Source organism: Pyrgilauda ruficollis, unplaced genomic scaffold (assembly GCF_017590135.1).
Source record: "Pyrgilauda ruficollis isolate IOZ18807 unplaced genomic scaffold, ASM1759013v1 scaffold697, whole genome shotgun sequence".
Lineage (NCBI taxonomy): Eukaryota > Metazoa > Chordata > Aves > Passeriformes > Passeridae > Pyrgilauda > Pyrgilauda ruficollis.
In genome coordinates, this window is record NW_024528788.1 from 6,728 (window position 1) to 20,887 (window position 14,160).

General features: G+C 54.3%; 3 protein-coding genes across 3 annotated transcripts in view; 2 read left to right on the plus strand and 1 right to left on the minus strand.

Annotated features, from left to right (window-relative positions):
* The window catches only part of LOC121362997 (LIX1-like protein), a 6,212-nt gene extending 1,050 nt beyond the window's left edge, over window positions 1–5,162 (plus strand). Inside the window, exons 2-6 of the mRNA XM_041484965.1 lie at window positions 7–25; window positions 1,535–1,675; window positions 2,144–2,239; window positions 2,761–2,838; window positions 3,465–5,162. Coding sequence (XP_041340899.1) covers window positions 7–25; window positions 1,535–1,675; window positions 2,144–2,239; window positions 2,761–2,838; window positions 3,465–3,707 — 577 coding nt within the window. The 3' untranslated portion in view covers window positions 3,708–5,162. The remainder of the gene's footprint in view (window positions 1–6; window positions 26–1,534; window positions 1,676–2,143; window positions 2,240–2,760; window positions 2,839–3,464) is intronic.
* Window positions 5,163–5,555: 393 nt separating this feature from the next.
* RBM8A (RNA binding motif protein 8A) lies at window positions 5,556–12,099 on the plus strand. The gene is made up of 6 exons (XM_041484967.1): window positions 5,556–5,632; window positions 6,554–6,613; window positions 6,714–6,791; window positions 9,439–9,575; window positions 10,773–10,909; window positions 11,710–12,099. The coding sequence occupies exons 1-6, from the start codon at window positions 5,566–5,568 to the stop codon at window positions 11,753–11,755; spliced, it is 525 nt and encodes a 174-aa protein (XP_041340901.1). The 5' UTR covers window positions 5,556–5,565; the 3' UTR covers window positions 11,756–12,099.
* Window positions 11,626–14,078, minus strand: LOC121362998 (ankyrin repeat domain-containing protein 34A-like). Its single transcript, XM_041484966.1, has one exon. The coding sequence runs from the start codon at window positions 13,894–13,896 to the stop codon at window positions 12,592–12,594; it is 1,305 nt and encodes a 434-aa protein (XP_041340900.1). The 5' UTR covers window positions 13,897–14,078; the 3' UTR covers window positions 11,626–12,591.
* Between the last annotated feature and the right edge of the window lie 82 nt (window positions 14,079–14,160).

A 14,160-nucleotide genomic window follows, 5' to 3' on the forward strand; every position in this document is an offset into this window, starting at 1 on the left:
GGGCAGCTGCTTTGGCAGCTTCCAGGTACAATCCCCACCCCGGGAATGCCTCTCGTGTCACCCTGGCAATGGGCAGCTGCTTTGGCAGCTTCCAGGTACAATCCCCACCCCGGGAATGCCTCTCGTGTCACCCTGGCAATGGGCAGCTGCTTTGGCAGCTTCCAGGTACAATCCCCACCCCGGGAATGCCTCTCGTGTCACCCTGGCAATGGGCAGCTGCTTTGGCAGCTTCCAGGTACAATCCCCACCCCGGGAATGCCTCTCCTGTCACCCTGGCAATGGGCAGCTGCTTTGGCAGCTTCCAGGTACAATCCCCACCCCGGGAATGCCTCTCCCAGACCCCGCCGGGATCCTTTCCCAAATATCTCCTCCCTGCTGGGCGTTCTCTTTCCTGAATCTGGCTCTAAACCTCTTTAGTTGCAAGGAGATTTAATTGCAAGCTGCTGGTGGTGTGTAAATTGCCATCAGGTCCCAGTCTGGGAAGATTTGTCTGTGGATTGTGGGTTTTTGGTGTCCTTTATTGCCTATTCTGGTCACTTACAATTTAGTGCTGAAATAGGAGATGGGATATCAGGGAAAACTGTTGGATTGGCTGGATCTGATCTTCCTTTTCCTTCCCAGGATTAGATCCTCCCTTCCCAGGATGTGATCCTTCCTTCTCAGGTCCCAGTCTGGGAAGATTTGTCTGTGGATTGTGGGTTTTTGGTGTCCTTTATTGCCTATTCTGGTCACTTACAATTTAGTGCTGAAATAGGAGATGGGATATCAGGGAAAACTGTTGGATTGGCTGGATCTGATCTTCCTTTTCCTTCCCAGGATTAGATCCTTCCTTCCCAGGATGTGATCGTTCCTTCTCCTTCCCAGGATGTGATCCTTCCTTCTCCTTCCCAGGATGTGATCCTTGCTTTTCCTTCCCAGGATTAGATCCTCCCTTCTCAGGATTTGATCCTTCCTTTTCCTTCCCAGGATTAGATCCTCCCTTCCCAGGATGTGATCCTTCCTTTTCCTTCCCAGAATTAGATCCTTCCATCTCCTTCTCAGGATTTGATCCTTCCTTCTCCTTCTCAGGATTAGATCCCTCCTTCTCCTTCCCAGAGTTTGATCCCCTTCCTCCTCCTTCCCAGGATGTGATTCTTTCTCCTCCTTCCCAGGATTAAATTAAATTTAATTAATTAGTTGAGAATGCAATGGGAGGTTCTGAACCTCTTATGGTTCTGTCCCAAAATCCTGGTCTCAGGGGAGAATTTGGGAACAGTTTGTGTCTGAAAAAATTAATTAAATTAATTAATTGACTGTGCAACAGGAGGTTCTGAACCTCTTTTGGTTCTGTCCCAAAATCCTGGTCTTTGGGGCAGATTTGGGAACACTTTGGGTCTGAAAAAATGAATTAAATCAAATTAATCGCCAACGCAACTGGCAGTTCTGATTCTGGGGGTGTCATTTCCTAATTGCCCCCGCCCAGCCCCCATTCCTGGTGCTCTGGGGGGGGCGTGGAGGTGCTGGGGGTGTCCCCAGCGTGGCCGTGTGTCCCCAGTTCTGTCCCACCAAGGCCGAGGCGCGCCGGAGCGCGGCCAAGATCGCGCTGATGAACTCCGTGTTCAACGAGCACCCCTCCCGCCGCATCACCGACGACTTCATCGAGAAGAGTGTCTCCGAGGCCCTGGCGTCCTTCAACGTGAGCATGGGTGTCGTGGTTGGTCTTTTTTTGGGTCAGATTAAGCCATTTTCTGACCCAGAGATGGGGTAATTTAGAGGCGTTTTAAAAAATTTTATTCCGTTTTCAGTCTCGTGTGTAGGGTGAGGCAATACAGACAAATGTTATAATTCACACCATCACAATCAGAAGCTAATTATTTCTAATTTCTAAACTTTTTTTTCTAATTCCATGCAAAACAGATTGTTAAAAACCATCAACTGCAGATTCTTTTTAATATTTGGCTATCACTGTTTATCTCCCTAAAGCTTCCCAGGTCAGTTCTGGGAAAACTTACTTAGCTTCTCTCCGTCTGACCAGGCTGTCACATTCACGTGTGACAGCTCATCCTGTGCTGGCATTAGGCTCTCCTGAATCCCACTGGGAATTCCAGGATTGGGAATTCCCAGGAATGAGAATGGCAGCTCCATAGCTGGAATTTCTCTGCAGGGCAACCGAGAAGAGGCAGATAATCCCAACACTGGGATCGGGGCCTTCCGCTTCATGCTGGAGTCCAACAAGGGAAAATCCATGCTGGAATTCCAGGTGCTGTGTCCAGTTTGTGCAGATCCTGTTCCTCTTCTACCCAGGTCCCACTCCTGGTTTGGTTAAGGGATGTTTGGGTTGGTCTCCCAGGTCTATTTTCAGTTTTTTCCATGGGGAATAAACTCGGGGTTTCCCTTTGATTCAGATCAGATTTGGGGTAATTCCAGTATTATCCTGGGAATTGGGTTTCTCACTGTCACTGTGATATTTCCAAATGTCCTAATTGCAGTAGTACAGTTAATTAGTGAGATTCATCCCTGAAAACAGGGGAGCAAGAGCTCCACAAGATGAGATGTTTCCCCCAAAGACTGGGGGAATTCCTTAATGAGGTGCCTAAATCACTATATTCTCTCAGCCTGCTGCTGTGTGTACCACCACCATTTATGAGAGTTTATTTACATGCATTAAAGAACATTTTATGGTACCAAAACACAGAAGTGGGAGTCACCCAGCTCTGAGCAATCCCAGCACATGCAGAAATGGTGGTTTTGTGTTTTAAACCCTCCCTCTTGCCATCCCAGGAGCTGATGACAGTTTTCCAGCTGCTGCACTGGAATGGGAGCCTGAAGGCCATGAGGGAACGTCAGTGCTCACGCCAGGTGAGTCCCAACTCCATCCCGCTGCTCCTTCCCATTCCTGAGCTTCCCCTGATGCCTTGTGGAGGACAAATGACCCAAATCTCAGGCCCAAGAGCATAAACAATGTGGACTGAAGAGAGAAAACAAGAAAAATTGGACTTTATGGGGTGGAGCTGTAAGTGGACAATTAACTCCAATATGCAAATGGACCAGAACTTATAAAAGTGAGAGACCCTGTGACCGGGTGTCCATTTTGGTTCATGTGGGGTGGAGCTGTAATTGGACAATTAACTCCAATATGCAAATGGACCAGAACTTATAAAAGTGAGAGACCCTGTGACCGGGTGTCCGTTTTGGTTCATCTTGGGTTCATTTTGTGACCATTTTTGGTTCATTTTGTGACCATTTTGGTTCATCTTGGGTGTAGACCCCGCCTGGTCTCTCGCACTGCCCAAGGTGCATCCATTGAGAATATCCTTTTAATAAATCCCTACTTTATTAATTAACTCTGCCCAACCTCTGTTCTAGCTCAACCTTCACAAAGCATCATTCCCTTAAGGTTTTCCCCCTATTTTAATGATTCTATTGCATCCCATAAGGTTTTTTTTCCCAATTTTAACCAATTCTCTGCCTCCCATTCCCACCAGGAGGTCCTGGCTCACTACTCCCACCGTGCTCTGGACGATGACATCCGAAACCAGATGGCCCTGGACTGGGTGAACCGGGAGCAGAACATTCCAGGAGCCCTTTCCCGGGAGCTGGCGGCCACCGAGCGCGAGCTGGACGAGGCCCGGCTGGCCGGGAAGGAGCTGAGGTTCCACAAGGAGAAGAAGGACATCCTGCTGCTGGCAGCTGGCCAGCTGGGCTCAGCACACTCCTCTGGCTGCTGAACCCCAAAAATCCCACCCCTGGTGATCCCAAAACCCTTCCCCAAATCCCAGCCCATTTGCACATTTAGAAGAAATTTAGGGAAAAAGCTCCTGAATGGATTCTAGCAGTTTCATCCTGGTTTTTAGAGCTGCTCCTCATTCCCTCATTCCTCCCTTGAGAACTCCTTATTCCCTAGGGAACTTTTTATTCCCTCATAATCCCTACAGATTTTTTCCTCTCCCTTATTTTCGGGGTTCAAATCCCAGGTTTTGTCCTCTCCTCACTCCCTCATTGCTGGAGCAGTCGGGATTCTATGGAATCCAGTGTTTCCTCTGGAAAAACCCATTGGATCCCCTCCCTCCTGTAGCAGAAAGGGATCAATTAGAGCTTCTTGATGAGCTCCTTAATTAAATGAGTGGATGCCAACATGTGCAATATCCAGATTTAATTTTGGAGTTAAATCTGGGATCGACCTGCAGCATTCCAGTCCCAAGCACAGCAGGATTTGCAGTTCCCCCCTGGAATTGCCCTGTCTGGAGCCAAATACTAGCATTGGAAGATGGGAAAAATCTTGGAGAGTTTGTGGATGAGGGAGGGATTTGCACTAATCATTCCTTATCCCTTGTATCCATGTGGAATTTAGACTATATTTAGCTTTAAAACCCCTTTTATGGCATGGAATTGTTCAAACAGCTCCGAGTTCACTCAAGAAAATGTCAATTTATCCATGGAAATTTCCATCTTACTCCCCTTTTTCCCAGTAGACTGGGAATACAAACTGAATTACAAGCCAGAATTCCTTTTTCACCCTAGCTGAGAGCTTTTCCCTCTTCTTATCTCTTTAAACCCTGCAGATTCTACTATTCCCACCCTCCTTCTTCCCTCTGCCTGACCACAGGATATTCCAGCAATAATCATTGTTTTAGGATAAAAGTGGAATAATTCCATTATTTGTAGGTACCCCATTTTTATATCCACATCCTAACAAGCTTATTTTGGGGGTTTATATATTTTTTATACTTTCTACAAACACTATTAACGTTTGATGTCGCTGGAAATTGGATTTTAAAGGGATGGGGGTGGGGGTTGTGGGGTGTAATTTTCCTGAAAGATTGGAAAAAAATTGATTTAGGAATAACGGGTTTTAATCCTGCAAAGGATTTTAAACCTAAGGGAATCCCTGAAGCTCCTCCCAGTTCTTTATGCTCCAAATCAACAAGTCTGGGAGGACTTTAGGAGTTCCATCACTGTGGAAGGAAAAAAAAATAAAAACAAAAGGGAAAAAACCAGACATTCTATTGCTTGTGGGATCGAGGAGACAGTTTGAAGGCTCCAGATCTCTGTGGAAGGCGTAAAATTAACAAAATTCAAATTTTCTCAGTACAGAGAAAGTCGTGCTCCTTGTTGAGGCAGTGGAATTACGGGATAAACACTGCTGTGGATTTTATACAATAAACCCAGCGATTTTTTATTAACTTTGGTGCTCTTGCTCGTTTTTTTGGGGGGGCCAGTTGTGCCAAAAATGCTTTGAGCCGTGTCGGTGTGTGGTCCAAAATTCCCGGGGTTCAAAACCTGGGGGTTCGAAATTTCTGAGATTTGAAATTCCCGAAGTTCAAACCCCAGGGTTCGAAATTCCCGGGGTTCAAAACCTGGGGGTTCGAAATTCCCGGAGCAAAAAAGAACTAGCCCGACCTTCTCAAAATGGCGGCACGACCTTCCCAACATGGCGGAAAGGGCACTTCCGCCCAGGGCCCTTCCCAATATGGCCGCGCCGGTACTTTCTGCCACAATCCCTCCCCAATATGGCCGCGCCGGTACTTCCGCCCACTCCCTCCCACTTCCGGCGCGCTCCCGGCGTGCCCCGCTACTCTCGGCAAGATGGCGGACGTGCTGGATCTTCATGAGGCGGGCGGAGAGGATTTCGCTATGGACGAGGACGGGGACGGTGAGCGCGGGGCTGGAGCGATCCCGTCCGGCCCAGAGCGGCCCTGCCGACCGATCCGGTCGGGTCCCGGCTCAGCGGAGCCGCTCCCGCCGCCTCTGGCCGCGTCGGCCTCAGGGACAGCCCGGGCCCGGGGCGGGGGTTGCTGTCGTTCGCAGGGGGCTCCTGCTCGGTGCTGGGGGGGTCACTCCTGGCTCGGGGGTCACTCCCGGTATGGCACATGGGTCCTGCTGTCCGTTCCCGGCTCACGGGGTTATTCCTGGGGGTTTGGGGTCCCGTCCGGCCCGGGGGGATCATTCCCATCACGGGGAGACCGTCCTGGCTTGGCCGGGGGTGGCTCTGCCTGGACTGGGGGGTCCTGCCCAGCCTGGGTGGGTTTTTAATGACCCGGGGACATCATTCCCATCCCCAGGGCTCATTCCCAGGGCTCATTCCCAGGGGGCTCATTCCCATTCCCAGGGGGCTCATTCCCATTCCCAGGGCTCATTCCTATTCCCACAGGGGGTCCTGCCCAGCCCAAGGGGTCCTGCCCAGCCTGGATGGGTTTTTAATGACGCGGGGACATCATTCCCATTCCCAGGGCTCATTCCCAGGGGGCTCATTCCCAATCCCAGGGCTCATTCCCAATCCAGGACTCATTCCTATTCCCAGGGGCTCATTCCCTCCCCAGGGCTCATTCCCAGGGGTGTCATTCCCATTCCCAGGGGGCTCATTCCCATTCCCAGGGCTCATTCCATTCCCAGGGGCTCATTCCCGCCCCAGGGCTCATTCCCAATCCTAGGTCTCATTCCCAGGGCTCATTCCCAACCCAGGTCTCATTCCCAGGGGCTCATTCCCAACCCTTCCCAGCCAGGACGAGGGGTCCCTGTCCCTTTTGGGGGGCTCCCTGCTCCTGCTGACCCCAAACCCCCCAATTCCCACCAGAGAGCATCCACAAGCTGAAAGAAAAGGCCAAGAAGAGGAAGGGCCGTGGCTTCGGCTCAGGTGAGACCCCCCCCAGCCACCCCCAAACCCCTTCCCTGGCGCTCTGGGTGACCCCTGCAGTTTGGGGGTCCCCTCCTTCCCCCCTTTTTTTTGTTTGCAGAGGAAGGATCCCGCGCTCGGGTGCGCGAAGATTACGACAGCGTGGAGCAGGACGGGGACGAGCCGGGGCCACAGAGATGTGAGGGGCACCTGCAGGGCTTCGAGGGGCTCTGCAGCCCTGCTGGGACAATCCCTTCCCTGTTCCCCGGATTTATTTCAGGCTGGGACAATCCCTTCCCTGTTCCCATTCCCATTCCAGGATTTATTTAGGCTGGGACAATCCCTTCCCTATTCCCCGGATTTATTTCAGGCTGGGACAATCCCTTCCCTATTCCCATTCCCATTCCAGGATTTATTTAAGCTGGGACAGTCCCTTCCCCCATTCCCATTCCCATTCCAGGATTTATTTAGGCTGGGACAATCCCTTCCCTATTCCCATTCCCATTCCAGGATTTATTTAGGCTGGGACAATCCCTTCCTTTGCCTCTTTCCCAGGATTTATTTTAGGGCAAATCCCAGTTTCATATCCCCTTCCCAAGGTGGGGATTTGGGGCTCTGCAGCCCTGCTGGGACAGTCCCTTCCCTCATTCCCAGCATTTATTTAATGCTGGGAAATTCACTTCCCTCATTCCCAGGATTTCTTTAGACTGGGACAATACTTTCCCTCATTCCCAGGATTTCTTCAGGCTGGGGCAATCCCTTCCCTCATTCCCAGGATTTATTTCAGGCTGGGATAATCCCTTCCCTATTCCCATTCCAGGATTTATTCAGGCTGGGATAATCCCTTCCCTTCCTTTCCTTCATTCCCAAGATTTCTTTAGGCTGGGACAATCCCTTCCCTCGTTCCCAGGATTTATCTCAGGCTGGGACAATCCCTTCCCTATTCCCATTCCATTCCAGGATTTCTTTAGGCTGGGACAATCCCTTCCCTTCCCTCATTCCCAGGATTTCTTTAGGCTGGGAAATTCACTTCCTTCATTCCCAGGATTTATTTTAGGCTGGGACAATCCCTTCCTTTCCTTTCCTTCATTCCCAGGATTTCTTTAGGCTGGGGCAATCCCTTCCCTCATTCCCAGGATTTCTTTAGGCTGGGACAATCCCTTCCCTTCCCTCATTCCCAGGATTTCTTTAGGCTGGGACAATCCCTTCCCTTCCCTCATTCCCAGGATTTCTTTAGGCTGGGACAATCCCTTCCCTTCCCTCATTCCCAGGATTTCTTTAGGCTGGGACAATCCCTTCCCTTCTCTTATTCCCAGGATTTATTTTAGGCTGGGACAATCCCTTCCCTCATTCCCAGGATTTATTTCAGGCTGGGATAATCCCTTCCCTATTCCCATTCCAGGATTTATTCAGGCTGGGATAATCCCTTCCCTTCCTTTCCTTCATTCCCAAGATTTCTTTAGGCTGGGACAATCCCTTCCCTCATTCCCAGAATTTATTTCAGGCTGGGATAATCCCTTCCCTATTCCCATTCCATTCCAGGATTTCTTTAGGCTGGGACAATCCCTTCCCTTCCCTCATTCCCAGGATTTCTTTAGGCTGGGAAATTCACTTCCTTCATTCCCAGGATTTATTTTAGGCTGGGACAATCCCTTCCTTTCCTTTCCTTCATTCCCAGGATTTCTTTAGGCTGGGGCAATCCCTTCCCTCATTCCCAGGATTTATTTTAGGCTGGGACAATCCCTTCCCTCATTCCCAGGATTTATTTTAGGCTGGGACAATCCCTTCCCCATTCCCATTCCCATTCCAGGATTTATTTAGGCTGGGACAATCCCTTTCCTTCATTCCCAGGATTTCTTTAGGCTGGGACAATCCCTTCTCTTATTCCCAGGATTTATTTTAGGCTGGGACAATGTCTTTGCATTCCCAGGATTTTATTTTAGGGCAAACCCCAGCTCCACGTCCCCTTCCCAAGGTGGGAATGGGGAAATTTGGGGGAGATGCTCCTTCCTGAGGGCCCCGTGGCCCCTCCAAGTGTCACCAGCAGCACTTTCCCCATGGGAATGGCATCTGGATTTGGGTTCAGCCCTGCTGGGATGAGCTCTTCCCAACCTCCCCCAGGATTTGGGGGCTCTGGGCCTCAATCCTCCGCAATCCCTTCCCTTATTCCCAGGATTTATTTCATGCTGGGACAATCCCTTCCCTCATTCCCAGGATTTCTTTAGGCTGGGGCAATCCCTTCCCTCATTCCCAGGATTTCTTTAGGCTGGGACAATCCCTTCCCTCATTCCCAGGATTTCTTTAGGCTGGGGCAATCCCTTCCCTCATTCCCAGGATTTATTTTAGGCTGGGACAATGTCTTTGCATTCCCAGGATTTTATTTTAGGGCAAACCCCAGCTCCACGTCCCCTTCCCAAGGTGGGAATGGGGAAATTTGGGGGAGATGCTCCTTCCTGAGGGCCCCGTGGCCCCTCCAAGTGTCACCAGCAGCACTTTCCCCATGGGAATGGCATCTGGATTTGGGTTCAGCCCTGCTGGGATGAGCTCTTCCCAACCTCCCCCAGGATTTGGGGGCTCTGGGCCTCAATCCTCCCTTCCTAGCTGGGAAAAAGGAGTGATTTTGGGGTGCCAAGGCCTTTTTTGGGGACCCAGCACAGCCAGGAGGAGGAACTGGGGCCACGTGGGATGATTGCTCCCCACCTTCCCAGCATCACTTTGGCCCCATCTCACACGGACGTGGAGCCCCAAATCTCACCCCTGGGGGGGCTCCGTGTCCCCCCTCCCCAAGGATTTTGGGGGGTGAAGCTCCATTCCCAGCTCTGTGACCCCCCCTTTTTCCTGCCCAGCCGTGGAGGGCTGGATCCTCTTTGTGACAGGGGTGCACGAGGAGGCCACGGAGGAGGACGTGCACGACAGATTTGCTGAATTTGGGGAGATCAAAAACATCCACCTGAACCTGGACCGGCGCACGGGATACCTGAAGGTGGGGAGGGGGCACCTCTGGGGACCCCCCCCAAGCTCCATCTCAGCCTGGGGGATGCTCCAGGGTGGGAGGTGCTAGGGGTGCCCCCCAAACTGAGCCAATTCTGGGGGTTCTGGGAGTATCTGCACCTCAAAATTTGATTTATTGGGAGGTCCCAAAACTGAGCTGGGAGCTGGATTTCCCCAATGCCTGGGGGCATTCCCAGCGCTAAACTTGGGGTGTCAGGGGGTCTGTGCACCCCAAATTTGAGTTCCCCTGGTGTCTGGGCTCATCCTCATTCCTAAACCTGGGGTGCTAGTGGGTCTGTGCCCCCCAAAGCTGAGCTGGGCTCATTCCCAATCCTAAACCTGGGGTGTTGAGGGGGGGGTCTGTGCCCCCCAAAACTGAGCTGGGCTCATTCCCAATCCTAAACCTGGGGTGCTGGGGGGTCTGTGCACCCCAAAGCTGAGCTGGGCTCATTCCCAATCCTAAACCTGGGGTGTTGAGGGGGGGGTCTGTGCCCCCCAAAACTGAGCTGGGCTCATTCCCATCACTAAACCCGGGGTGTTGGGGGGTCTGTGCACCCCAAAACTGAGCTGGGCTCATTCCCATCACTAAACCCGGGGTGTTAGGGGGGTCTGTGCACCCCAAATTTTAGCTGGGAATTCCCCCTGTGCCCAGGCTCATTCTCAGTCCTAGACCTGGGGTGTTGGGGGGTCTGTGCCCCCCAAAACTGAGCTGGACTCATTCTCAATCCTAAACCCGGGGTGCTGGGGGGTCTGTGCCCCCCAAAGCTGGGCTGGGCTCATTCCCATCACTAAACCCGGGGTGCTGGGGGTCTGTGCCCCCCAAAGCTGACCTGGGCTCATTCCCAATCCTAAACCTGAGGTGCTGGGGGGTTGGTGCCCCCCAAAGCTGACCTGGGCTCATTCCCAATCCTAAACCTGAGGTGCTGGGGGGTTGGTGCCCCCCAAAGCTGAGCTGGGCTCATTCCCATCACTAAACTCGGGGTGCTGGGGGGTCTGTGCTCCCCAAAGCTGAGCTGGGCTCATTCCCAGTCCTAAACCTGGGGTGCTAGTGGGTCTGTGCACCCCAAATTTGAGCTGGGTTCATTCCCATCACTAAACCCGGGGTGCTGGGGGGTCGGTGCCCCCCAAAGCTGGGCTCCCCTGGTGTCTGTCTCATTCCCATCCCATTCCTGCCCCGTTCCCACCCCAGGGCTACACGCTGGTGGAGTACGAGACCTACAAGGAGGCGCAGGCAGCCATGGAGGGGCTCAACGGGCAGGAGCTCATGGGGCAGCCCGTCAGCGTGGACTGGTGCTTCGTCAGGGGCCCTCCCAAGGGCAAGAGGAGGTGAGGGAATTCCTGGGAATTCCTGGGAATTCCTGGGAATCCCAGGAGCTGGCAGTGGGAGGGACCTGTGGGCGAGGGGAATGGGGGAATTCCATGCGCAGTTATGGGGGTGGTGGGGTTAAAATAGGGGTAAACACCCCAAAATGCCTCCCTTCCCTCTCTCCCCCATTTCCTGTACCCTTTTCCCTTTCCTTTCTTCCATTTCCTGTACCCTTTTCTCTCCCTTTTCCTTTTCCCTATTTCCTGTACCCTTTTCCCATTCCTTCCCCCATTTCCTGTACCCTTTTCCCTTTCCTTTCCCCTATTTCTTGTACTCGTTTCCCATTCTTTTCTCCCATTTCCTGTACCCTTTTCCCTCTCCCAATTTCCTGTACCCTTTTCCCATTCCTTTCCCCTATTTCATGTACTCTTTTCCCATTCTTTTCTCCCATTTCCTGTACCCTTTTCCCTCTCCCAATTTCCTGTACCCTTTTCCCATTCCTTTCCCATATTTCTTGTACTTTTTTTCCCTCCCTTTTCCCTTTCTGCCATTTCCTATACCCCTTTCTCTCCCTTTCCCCATTTCCTGTACCCTTTTCCCTCTCATTTCCCCTTTTTCCTCCCCCTTTTTCCCTTTTCTTTCTTTACTTTCCCCATTCCCTTACCCTCTTTACCCCCATTTCCACTTTCCTCCCCCTTCCTTCCCTTTCCCCCTTTCTCTCTCTCCATTCCCCATTCCCTTTTTCTCTTTTCCCCTTTTTTTCCCCTTTTTTTCCCCTTTTTTTCCCCTTTCCCTTCCCCACCTTTTCCCTGTTTCCCAGGGGCGGGCGCCGGCGGAGCCGCAGTCCGGACCGACGCCGCCGGTGATGGATCCAAACCTCCACCCATTGGTGTTCCACCTCCAAACTGGGGGGAAACTGGGAAAACTGGGCTCTGTACACAGCCTCGAGGAGCCAAACCAGCTCCTCATCCCTGGAGGAATGTGGGTTTTATGGAATTTTATTGTTTTCAAAGGACAAGTATGAGGGAAGCAGCAGTTTCTGAGGGTTGGGGGGATTTCCCTTGGCTTTGGGGGGATCCCTCCCAGCCTCCCATCCCAGAATATTCTGGGAGTTTCTTCCATGCCCCAGGCAAATGGTCTCTAAATCTCCCATGGTATTTATCCCACTGGGCATTCCTTGTTTTGTGTCAAATAACGAGATTTTGTCTAAGTTTGTCTTCTTGTTCTTTGTCCTTCATTAAATCTCCCAAGCCCCTTTCCCTAAAATCCTTCTCCATCCAAGCTGCTGGATCCCCAAGGATCCTGAGGATCCCTCTCAGCCTGGCATTAGAACAACTCAGGTCTTGAAAAACCATTTTTTCCACTTAAAACTGGCATTGGGATGCAACAGCTGTGCCCCCAAGCCCACAGATGTGCCCACTCAGAGCCACTGAGCTGCCCTGGGGCCTTTAATGCCAGACCCTGGGGGAAAAAGCTGCTGGGAAAATGAGGCAGGAGCAGGATACTGGGGTGGGGGGGGCCTGGGAGTTGGGGTGCACCCACCAGCTCCCCAAATTCGGGCTCGTGCAGAGTTTGTGCCGACAGAGGGATGGAAGAGTCGACCCTCAGCAGGGTTCAGAGCAAACCCCCACCCAGGGCGAGGCTTTCCCCAAGGGACCCTAGCTTTGGGTGGGGGGGTCTCTAGAACGCCGGGGAGGGGTCCCTAAGAGCCAGGCTCGGGAGCCAGCCCCCGAAGGTGCCGCAGCGCCTCCGGCTGCATGGAGTGGCGGCGGAGCAGCGCTCGGGGGGGCAGCGGGGGCAGCAGCCCGGCCCTGCCCGGCCCGGGCGGCTCCAGGGCGAGCGTTCCGGAGCCGCGGCGCTCCAGCAGCGCAGCCCCGTGCCGGAGCGGCCCGGGAGGGGTGCCTAGCTCGGGGTTGGCAGGTTCTCGGCGTAAAGGTTTGCCCCGTGGAGGATCGGGAGGGAAACGCCCCGGAGCGGGCGCGGGGGGCACGCGTTCTGCCCAGGTGGCTGCTGGCAGCCCGGAGACCTCGCGTCCCTCCACGCTGTGCCGGCGAGGGCGCAACCGCAGCCCCTCCAGCCCCGCCGCCAGCCGCTCCGGGGGGACCGATGTCCCTTCCGGTGACCCCTCAGGAGACCCCCATGACCCTTCTGAGGGTCCCCGTGTCCCCTCCAAGGGTCTCCTTGTCCCCTCCGGGGGTCCCAGTATCTCGTCTAAGGCTCTCCGTGCTCCCTCTGGGGGTCCCTGTGTCCCCTCCGCGCTTCCCTGTGTCCCCTCCGAGTGTCCCCCGCGCATCCCCGGCACCGCCAGCCCCCACGGCTCCGAGTTCAGCCTCTTCAGCTGCCGCTTGGGCCCGGCCCGGGCCGGTTCTGGAGCGGGTGGGAAGCGGAACACATCGCGCTCCTCATCCCTCCCGGTGGCTCCCGGCGACGCCGCCGCCCGCACCTGCACCTGCGACGGGGACGCGCACAGAGCGGGCGACGGCGGCGAGTTCAGGTACTGCCGGGTGGTCTTGGTGCCTCGGGGCGACGTGGCCGAGGTGATGATGATGACATCGCGCCCGCGCTCCCGACACGCGTCCAGCAGCACCTGCAGCGTCTCCCGGTCCCCGCGCTCCAGGGCGTAAACCAGCGCCGAGCCCCCGCCGTAATCCCGGGCGCTGGGGTCGGCACCGTGGGCCAGCAAAGTGGCGACCACCGCGGGGCCGGCTCGCTCGGCACAGGCGTGCATGAGCGCGGTTTTGCCGGCTTTGTCGGGGATGTTGGGGTCGGCTCCGTTCTCCAGGAGGTACTGGACCATCCGCGGCTGTTCGGGCGGTTCGGCGTAGCCGGCCCGGCACGCTGCCATCAGCGGCGTGGTGCCCGCGGCGTTGCCCTCGTTGATGTAGGCTCCCCCTTCCAGCAGCAGGCGGGTCAGGCGGAATTTCCCTTGGGATACAGCGCGCAGCAGCGCCGAGCCCTCGGCCGGGATCATGGGGAGCCCCCCCGGTGGCACCGCGGCGCTGGGCATGGCCGGGCTCACGGGGGACGGGGGTGGCACTCGCTCACTGCGAGGGGACGGGGTGCGGTGAGACCCCCGAGTCCCCCAGGATGGGGTGTCCCCACTCCCTGCCTCAGTTTCCCCAGCGAGGGAGGGTTCCCGAGGGTCCACGCTGCCCGCCCGCTCCTGCCGACGTTCCTCAAATGCCTTCCTGCGCCCCCTCCTCATCCTCCTCCCTCTCCTCCTTTTGCCCCACCTGCTTCTCCCCGTCCACTGCCCCATCCCTACCTGTAC